General features: G+C 34.0%; 1 protein-coding gene and 1 pseudogene across 6 annotated transcripts in view; both read right to left on the reverse strand.

The window, feature by feature from the left end:
- LOC118189504 (RNA-binding protein 4.1-like) overlaps window positions 1-6,512 on the reverse strand; it is a 66,276-nt gene extending 59,764 nt beyond the window's left edge. For 5 of the 6 annotated variants that reach the window (XR_004758283.2, XM_035360125.2, XM_035360127.2 and 2 more), the window contains exons 1-2: window positions 6,389-6,512; window positions 5,802-5,827 (exon numbers count right to left, since the gene is read on the reverse strand). Coding sequence is in view for 4 of the 6 variants with exons in the window: in XM_035360125.2 (XP_035216016.1) it covers window positions 5,802-5,813 (12 nt within the window). In the remaining 2 variants the exon portion in view is untranslated. The remainder of the gene's footprint in view (window positions 1-5,801; window positions 5,828-6,388) is intronic. The other variant, XM_085826761.1, reaches the window with a different exon arrangement.
- LOC118189506 (U5 spliceosomal RNA) lies at window positions 5,975-6,084 on the reverse strand (annotated as a pseudogene).
- Window positions 6,513-9,760: the final 3,248 nt, after the last annotated feature.

The following is a 9,760-nucleotide window of genomic DNA, read 5'->3' on the forward strand; positions in this document are numbered from 1 at the left end:
CCAAACATTTATTTCTTAAAGCCCAAATTAATACATTATTATTTCTTGCAAAAATAAAAACAAAATATAAATAAGAAAACGAATATTCTTAAAAAAAAAAAACAAATAAAATTCTAAGTCAGTCATATTTAGTTAGCCTTCCGCGTTTTCAGTGTTCTGCCTTTTTGTGACAAAAGCATCTAATGTTGTTTGCCTTTTTCTTTTAAAAGTTCTTGATAAACGGATAGAGCATCTCTAACACCACGCCTTACTTTTGAGCTCCTGTCAAAATTCGGATCATTTTCAATGAATTGATCCATTATTTCAGTTATGGTAGACAAACTCCTTTTTACAAACACCATCGAAAGTTCTTTTTGCTCTTCTGAATCACTGCTGTCAATATTTTTGTTTTCTTCTTGTTTAGTTAATTCCTTGAGCTCATCATTAGAAAGACTAGCCGCTGCTTCTTGAATTATTTCTTCGACATCTTCCACATTTACCCCTTCAAAATATGTCTGTACAATACCACACCAAACAAGAAATACAAGTACACTCTTTCGGATATGTATTTGAAACCTATCGCTGCATAATATTTCGGGGAATCCCCGCATGCTGCGAGCGATTTCGTGGAATCCCCGGGTTAAATAAAAGAACGCTAAACCGAAACAGTGCTAAACGAAACAGCGTTAAGCGGGGTCTTACTGTACATCAATTCAGTTGAACAAGAAAACTCAGGCATGAGAAAGGTTTCTATAAAACATGAAGGCTTTTCTGTTCAACCCCTACAACAAATGAGAGGGGAAAGGGAGCGTTAAGCAATTTATTAATGAAGGAGAGAAAACAAATAGGGGGAAGGAAATTACTTCTTCTGCAAGAAAACTGTTTACAGGCACACTCAAGAATGGGAAAAAAAGGCCTTACACTCCACAGGTTAGAATTTTCCTTCCAAATTTGGTCTATTTTCTTAATCAGGATATAAAACTGGAACAGGTTAAATTCTGCCCTCTGAACGAGAGCCCTTGCACCAGAATAGTATTAAATTTGATGTTTTAAAACATTTCTACTTTTCTTTAACATGATGTTTTGAATTTTTTCATAATGTAGATTTATTGATAACTAAGTATTCATTATTAATACCTATCTGAAATTTTACTAGAACTGACTTTTTTTTTTAGTTTCATATAACATGTTTAAACTTCTATGGGCACAGATAGCAATGCCAAGTTTAGTCTGGCAAAGGGCACCAACAAAAAGACAGAGAATAACGCCTAAGTGAAATGTGTCACAAATATTTTGTAAAAATGAGACTGAAGATAGTTGCATATAAAATTAACATAGCAACAACCTTGCGTTAGACATTAAATTGTATCGGTTTTTGAGGACAAATAGTTACTTGTCCCTCTTCATCAGGAGCAAAGAAATCTGCCAATTCTTTGGCATGCATGGGTATTATGAGCATCAGATTGTGCATCAACAAATTGCATAATTACGACTGGTGCACTTATCCAATGCACAGAATTGTACAGGCAGCCTCTGAAAGTAAAATTATAAAGAAAAAAAAGGGGATAGTCCTCGAAAGGAAAATCTAGCTGATCATGGATATTCGAATACCTATTTTAACGTAAGGTTTAAGAACCAGATGCATCCACGCATAAACAAAATTAAAAGTAACATCCTTTTAGGGTATTAAGTCTCCGGCAATTTACTTACAGCACAAGTTTTTGAACAAAATACAGGCCTTCTTTATGGCCATAAAAAACTGAAAGAGATGAAGTACTGTTAGATATAAGTTTTGGCTCTACTCTTATGTGCACCCTAAGGTTGCCAAATGCTACGATATGTGTTCTGCACTGGTTTTTGGCGCAATAGCGAGTTCTGTTCTGCGATAGTTTTGGGGGGGATGTTGGTTTCTATGGCAACCCTTTTCATGTGGAAACTTGGATTTGCTAGTTGGTTCATGTGGTAATTAAGAGATTTATGACTTGTTGGCAAAATTTTAGTCACGTGCCCGGTACAACTATTTTTTCGGGTGGCTGGAAATTCTGCAAGTATTTAGAAGTTTTGAACATTAATTTGTGAAACATAGTATCAGTTTTGTGCATAGTGAATGTGGCTGTCATATAAATACGATAGAGATTACGTGGCAGCAAGCTAGAGCGGTGTTGCCGACTTATTATTGGAAATGCGATTTGGAGTTTTATTTGGTGGTTTATATATTTTTCCATTGTTGTTCTGAAGCGGAAGAAGATGCTTTTAACAAATTTGGTGATGATTGAAATTGTTATTTCTGCTGTTCAAAGCATTTATTTATGGCAAGTGCATTTTATATTATTTTTGTTCTTATTTAGTAGAATGTTATGTTCATTGTTTTTTAGTATGAATTTCTGTCGTTATTTTTTTTAATTGTTTGAAATTTACTTTAGTTATTTTAGTTTTTTTTTTTTTGTTGTTGATTAGTGCGCAATGTCAAGATTGTGCAATTTGTAGATTTTTTGGTACAACTCTAATATACGCCCTAATTTCACCAAATGTGGCGATATGTGTTCTGCGCTGGTTTTTGGCATGATCGCGTGTTCTATGGCAACCCTGTTGACATTGAAAAATCTTTCGCTGGAGCTGGTTGATTCGCCTCTGTGTCTGAGAAGATGGGAGGGAAAGATAAAATGGTAGTTGTTGAATTGAAATATCATTGTGGCTATCCTGTTGAGGGGTAGTGGATATTTGGAAGTGTGGAAAGAGGGTCTGGGAGATTATTTTTAATGGCAGTGCATGATAGAAGTAAGGATTTGTGATTTTATTTATTTGTGAACCATAGTATTCTGGATAGTGTGTCTGGCTGTCATGTAAATACGATAGTGATTACGTGGCGGCATGTTAAAGGCGGTATGAAATTTATATTTCTACTATTCGAAAACGCATTAATTAATGGTAAGTGCATTTTATTTTATCCTTGTTCTTATTTTGTAGAACGTTATGTTCATTGGTTCTTTAGTATGAATTTCTGTTGTTATTGTTGTTTTTTTAAATTGTTTGAAATTTATTTTAGTTTATTTTGTTGTTTAGTGTCTAGACTGTGCAATTCGTAGATGTTTTTTAAAGTTTAAACAGGATGCTGTGTATATGGTATTCTTAGAAATTTATTGTTGTTATGTTAATTTATTAAAGCGAGGTGTGCATAGTTTGTAGATTCGTTCGTTGCCTAGATTGTGCCATTCGTAGATTTTTTTTAAAGTTAAAACATGTCACTGGGTACATGGATTCTTGTCAAATATTTTTGGTTAGAAACTTTACGTTTTTGCTATCTAAATTTTTTGTTTTTGTTTCGGATTTTTAGCTAAATTGTATGTTGAAAACGTAGTTTTTGCATGTGAGAAAAACCACGTTTTTGGAGACATTTTAGGCTAAAAGTTCGAAATGTAGACAAAAAATTTAGATAGTAATATGGCAGCGTGAAGTTTCTCGCCAAAAATATTTGGCGACTGGAGGGCGCATATCAGAGTAGTTCCGATTTTTTTTCCTTGAAATTTATATTTGTTATGTTAATTTATTAAAGCGAGGTATGCGTAGTTCGTAGATTCCTTCGCTGCTTAAATTGTGCAATTCGTAGATTTTTTTTTAAAGTTTAAACACAAAGCTGTGTACATGGTATTCTTTGAAATCTATTGTTGTTACGTTAATTTATTTCAGCTAAATCTTCATAGCTTGTACATTCCTTCGCTGCATAGATTGTGCAATTTTGTGATTTTTTTTTTTAAGTTAAAAAATATCGCTGTGTACATGGATTCTTATCAAATATTTTTGGTTAGAAACTTTATATTTTTGTTATCTAAATTTTTATTTTTATTTTTATTTATTTATTTTTTTTTTTTTTTTTAGTTTAAATTGTTTGTGTTCAAAACGTGGTTTTTGGAAGTGCGAAAATCGCGTTTTTGCAGACATTTTAGGTTAAAAGTTCAAAATGTAGGAAAAAAATTTAGGTAGTAATAAGGCGGCGTTGAGGCGAGAAATTTGTCGCCGCGTTTGCCGACCTGAGGGAGCATATAAGAATAATTCCTAAGTTTTTAAATTTTTTTTTTATTATTCTAAATTCTCGAAGGATTGTTTGAAATAACTACCTACTACCAAGAACACCAAACAGAAATTCCCAATTTAAAACACATACTGAGCATGTGCGAAAATGCTCCGAAATTCACACTCCTCCAGAAACATAAAATCAGCTCGGATATAATTGCTGTGCTTATTAATCTCATAAAAATGCCAAACAAAACAGGCCAAATAAGTGGGAGATTATGCAGCCGACCTAATACTATTAACATTTACATTACTTTATTCTAATTTGTATTTACATATGCTTCACATCCTGGTTTTCTACCACCCTAAATTTAATTGCATTAAAATTCACGTTTAACCATTTTTATTTCACTTGTATATAATGAATATTATGCTTGAATTTAATTGCACTAATTAAGTTTAACAAGCTAAATTTGACTTGCATATGCTTAATATGTTTAATCAGCTAATTTCTTGCTCAATTTAACTTAATATCCAATTATATACTAAACAAAATGTTTAAAATGCTAAATTTAACTTACATATGCTTAATATCATGTTTTATTTCAAAACTTAACCCTATATTGCTAAAACCATTATCATTGGCAAGCTCGGTGACACAAAATGCTACTGGGTTCTTTGCTGAAGTAAAGCCTACATGTTTTCAAGGATTATATTTTCAATGACTTTTTTGGCCCAATAATTATCTTTTATCAAAATATTTTCTTTTGGAAATTAAGTTCTCCTCATCATATTTATATGCTAAAATACATTTTTAAAGATATTTAAAACGCTTGATTTTTATAATCAGTTTCCACACTACAAAAAATCAACTCAAATAAAAAGTGAAATTTTTCGGTGCTCTTTGATAATTTATACATGTATGTATGTGTGTGTATGCACATACATTACTGAATCCAGTCCGGATAACAGTACCAATTTTTTTCATACATGTCTTTTTGCAGACTTCATAAATTCCTTAAAACATATATCTAATAATCTTGACATTTTTATTATTCAGTATTATTTTTTCCCCTAATGGTGAGCCCTCCACCGACATCAGCTTGGCCATTACTAAGGGCAGAAGTAGTAGTCACTTTGTTGTGAAGGCACCAAATAGGTCGGCCACCTTTGCCTCCTACGAAAAAACAGTTACAACTATGCCTTCTCCGAGATTCGAATCTAGGCCCTTCAGTATTGCAGTCGGCTACCCTAACCATTATAACGTATCAGCAGCTACCTAGCGGTATACTTCTGATTATACAGAATACCTATATTACCCTGTGGAGGAACACTAACAACTAACATCTGGGTAAATCCTAAATACAGATAACACATTGAATGAGAGACTAGAGACTTTTGATTAGGGTCCTTTATATTAAAGAAAGAAATTGACCACGAATCTAAAAAATTTAAAGTACTTTATTGCCGAATATATACTACTTGATTTCTTAAGTAACTGAAGAATTTGTCGATTAGATTCAATATCCACTTATATTCCTAATTTTAATGATGCTAAGTTTCACACGTACTGATAATATATGAGTAAGCTAGACACAAAGAAAAAAGTCCATATTATATTTTTGATCCTTGCCTAAAACAGGGATTGTTATAACAAGAAATCCTTTCTAGATACCACCTATCGCATTCTTAATTAATTATTAAGAAGTAATTATTCTTAATTATTCAATGTAATTCTGCTTAATACAAGACATTCAAATTCAAGAAGAGATTTCTTAACTATGATAAATACGATAAATAAAAGTACTTACTGGAGCTGACATTTTCCGCGCAAGACCTGAGTGGGGAAAAAACTGTGAGTATTTATTTGGAAAAATAAATATAAAACTGAGAAAAAATAAAAATCAATATACACATATGTGCAAATTCAAGATCAGCCTATAATGAATAAAGAGTTTCTTCTACAGATCCCTCAAAATATCCCACCATCACGTGACGATTCCAAAAATTATTTACACATTAATGTTTCTCTACACTATAATCCTTAACAAAAGGCGCAAGATTAGCTCGTATGATGAAGAGAAACCAGAGCATGACATAACAAATTGGCTCCTTATTTTAAAAAAAACATGAGAACGTGCTACTAAAAACACTTAACTACTTAGGAAGATTAAAAAACATCTCAGAAACATAGATGAAGATCAAATCAGTATATTAAAAAAAGACGGTCGCTATATGAATAAAATGGCTGCCATTAGGATAAAAAAAAGAAAGAAAGAAATGCAAGGCTTAATAACTTTTTCAATTGAGAGAAAAGCAAATTAAACTCAATCAACAACAAAAACATTAAATTAGCTTCTAGATATACTTATAAACCTCAACATAAATATAAACTTACCTTTCGTGTCGAAATACTGACAAAATGGCAAAACTTTACCTCACACACGCAAACGCTGCGATCCAACTACGCAAAATTGTTGCCGGCAGGTCTAGTTGCCAAAAGTAATTCAAATAATACAACATATTCATTTGTTGGGGCCGGCTCTAATTTCATTCACAAGCTAGAATGGCCATGATTATTCTGAAAAATGAAAAGCATTTTAGATGATTTAAAGTAGAAACAAATTAACATTTAAGAACAAAATTCTGAATGTTCTCCGAAGAATATCCTAATATTAAGTCAGATTAAATGAATAATGTGATGTTCCAACACCATGAGTCGCTGTTTCGGTTTTATTCCAAACACGGAGTCCATATGCACCTTCTTAGGAAACATTGAATGAAAGGAACGATTCAATTGTATGTAAATAGTGCTTTATAGAAATAAATTTTCGCGTAATTTTATGGCACAGGCGCATTTTAAAAGCTGCTTTGATTTTCGAAAATATGCCCACCCCAGATAAAGAATTTAGAGAGGGCCTAAAATTATTGGAAATTTAAGCTAATAGAAAAACAGTTGAAAACTTATATGTATATCGAAGAGCATGTTTTTGCTTTATACATATATACGCTTTATTCATGTTTTTGCTTTGCTAATTATATAATATTTGTTTTAAACAATTAAAAAAACTCAATGGCGCAACAGCCCTTTAGTGAGCCATCGCCTGCAGTGCCCTTATATCTGTTTTCCAGACCGTGGGCCCACTCTGCATGCATACTCACAAAGCCTACAGACCGTTTCTTCTACTGTTTGCTCCAATTGGTGAAAACAGGAAACGTAGGGAACGTTACAGAGTCTTGTACTTGGCGACTTTTGCTTCATCGCCTATACGACTTGTATATCAGTCTGATGTACCGAAAAGTGTGCGAAAGGCAACGGCGAAACCGCAGCTTAACGGTTATCAGGTTCAGTGTTTCTCCTTACTTGCTTTGGGAACATTCAAGAACCTGACTCGGAACAGGGAGCTTACTAAAGCTATGTTCAATAAATGTGGGAAGTAGACAAGATACACAGGAAGGGTATACGAAACCCTTTATTTTTCACTCTTTACAATAATTTCCGGACTTCGGAATACAGAGACCAACCACTTGTGGTCTGAACGTAAGAATATAAAAATATTAACTAAACTCTAACTTAACTTTGGAATAATAAACAAGGGACTACGTGGAAGATTGGCCCTATATTAACAGGAAGCCGTATGTAGTACAGAGAACTGTTAACACTACATTACGTTTAGAATTATCAAGAGGATTAAACCTCTGGCCTGGAAGGCAACCAGCAACCGAGTAAAAACTGCTAAAGAAAGCGGCCTGTTTCTACTAACTCCTTCCTCTTCTCTCGCTTGGCAAAAAGCCACAACTAAGGTACTTGGCGTTCGCCAGACAAATTTGCATAAATAAGTTAAAGCTTTTAATTCTGGCCGGAACTAGAAAATAAGTGATAGTAAAGATTTAAAATAAAATAAACGTTAGTAAAACTTAAGATCCTTACATACTTCCCGACAGAGTTAATTAGTTTGAAACTGAGGTCTAAAACGACCTTGTTGAAAACTTTTAGCACTAGAATCTAGCGCGAGGCCAATCTTTTACAAACATTTTTTACTAGAAACTAGAAATTAAAAAAAAAATTGTTTTTACATTATCAGCTCCATGGACAATTACTTTTCATCTGTACTGCATCTAAACAGGAGCTTTTAGTTGAAATCTGGTTCCTTCCAGAGATCTGGAAGGAAAACTAGTTTAATGAAATGTTACACAATTAAATGGCAAGTAACATGAATATTTATATTTCTCTTAACATTCTTGTTTCATTCATGACTTTATTTTAATTCTCTATCCCCGTGCTCTCTGACATGTGTTGTAAAAGAAAACACCAAACACGAATGTGTTTATGTACAAGTGTTGAACACTGCCGCCTACAATCAAAACACTAACGTGTTAAAATTTAACATAACAAGACCTCGTAACACACCTTATCTTCATCTCTAAACCCTGAGGTACTATTCTGAAAGTGGCTAACTCTGAAGTGTAGCGTCAGAGAGCCTAACTACATTCATTCAACCTTTAACACATATTCACAATAATTTGGCCTTTCTACAGTCACACAAATAAGTTTAAAATTTTTGGCATTACTTTCACTTTACCATATCCCAGTATTTCTTAACGCTTAAAATAACAGTTCACATTGTATATAAGAACATATTAACATGCCGTTAATTTTACGCATTTTAAAACATACATTAGTAGTACATTGTTAACTTCTATTCTTTTCCAAGCAAGTGCCAATTCTTCTACATTGAAATACTACATTTCAAAAGTCTTTCAGACTAAAACTTCTTTCTTGCCAGAATGTTTTAAATAAAATTTATACAATAACTTTTTACAATATTTAAGTCTTTACACAACGCTATTATACATCAACTTTAGTTTTACGCGCGAGTAATTGAACAACATAAGAAAATCGGTCACAACTCATTTCTCGCCCTTTTGGCGATAAAGGTAGACCTCCCATGAGGTAAAACTTCTTGAAATCTGCCACTTGCAGTAAGAATGAAAGATTAACTTAAGTTTGCAAAGTAACATAAAATTTTACTTATCTTTGTGATATTCAGACATTCTTTTCTCTGCCCAGTCCTGGAAGGTAGCGAAGACTACGGTCTGGTTGATCTTCCTTCTTGTGCGGGTTCGCCCTTCGGTTCCTTCCTCTAGGAACTTTCTTTTCCCTCCAGTTCGGTCACCCTTGAATACCTTCTTTTTCGCCTCTGCCTGTGGTCTTGGCCGTTTGATGGCCGCTGGTCTTTGCGGAACCGGGACACTTCTCTCTCGTTCCTGCTTGGATCTCGTTGCTGGCCGTTCAAATTTTCCTTGTATCTTTTCCTCCGCCGCTGGTGGTCCTTCCGCAGTTCGGCGACATTTGCTGCGTAGAGTCCTGTCCGATGAGTAGATCTTCCGTTTGGGAGCCGGGTTATAGTTGCCGTTATTTCTCCTGGCTCTCTTTGCATTCGTCGTACTTCTCCCTTCTTCATTGTGGGGGTGGTCGTGCACTCTCTTTTCTGGTCGGTGGAACGGCTTCTTTTTCTTGTTACCTTCAATTTTCCAACGGGGAAACTTTCTTTTCAATTGCTCCTGCCTCCTAATGGCTTGTCGTTGTACTTGTCCTTGTTCCACCTCTGGAGCTTGTGCCTGCAGTGCCTGCCGTGCCGGATCCTGCAAAAGATCTTTAAATATTTGCATTTTAGATATTGCATTAAATATTTGCATTTGCTTAATTTTTAATACTTCATCTCCTACTTTATAAGTTACTCCCCGTCGTTTCATATCATAATAGAGC

Source organism: Stegodyphus dumicola, chromosome 11 (genome assembly GCF_044657685.1).
Source record: "Stegodyphus dumicola isolate Sdum_Otavi_A_Nest chromosome 11, ASM4465768v1".
In the NCBI taxonomy this organism is placed as follows: domain Eukaryota; kingdom Metazoa; phylum Arthropoda; class Arachnida; order Araneae; family Eresidae; genus Stegodyphus; species Stegodyphus dumicola.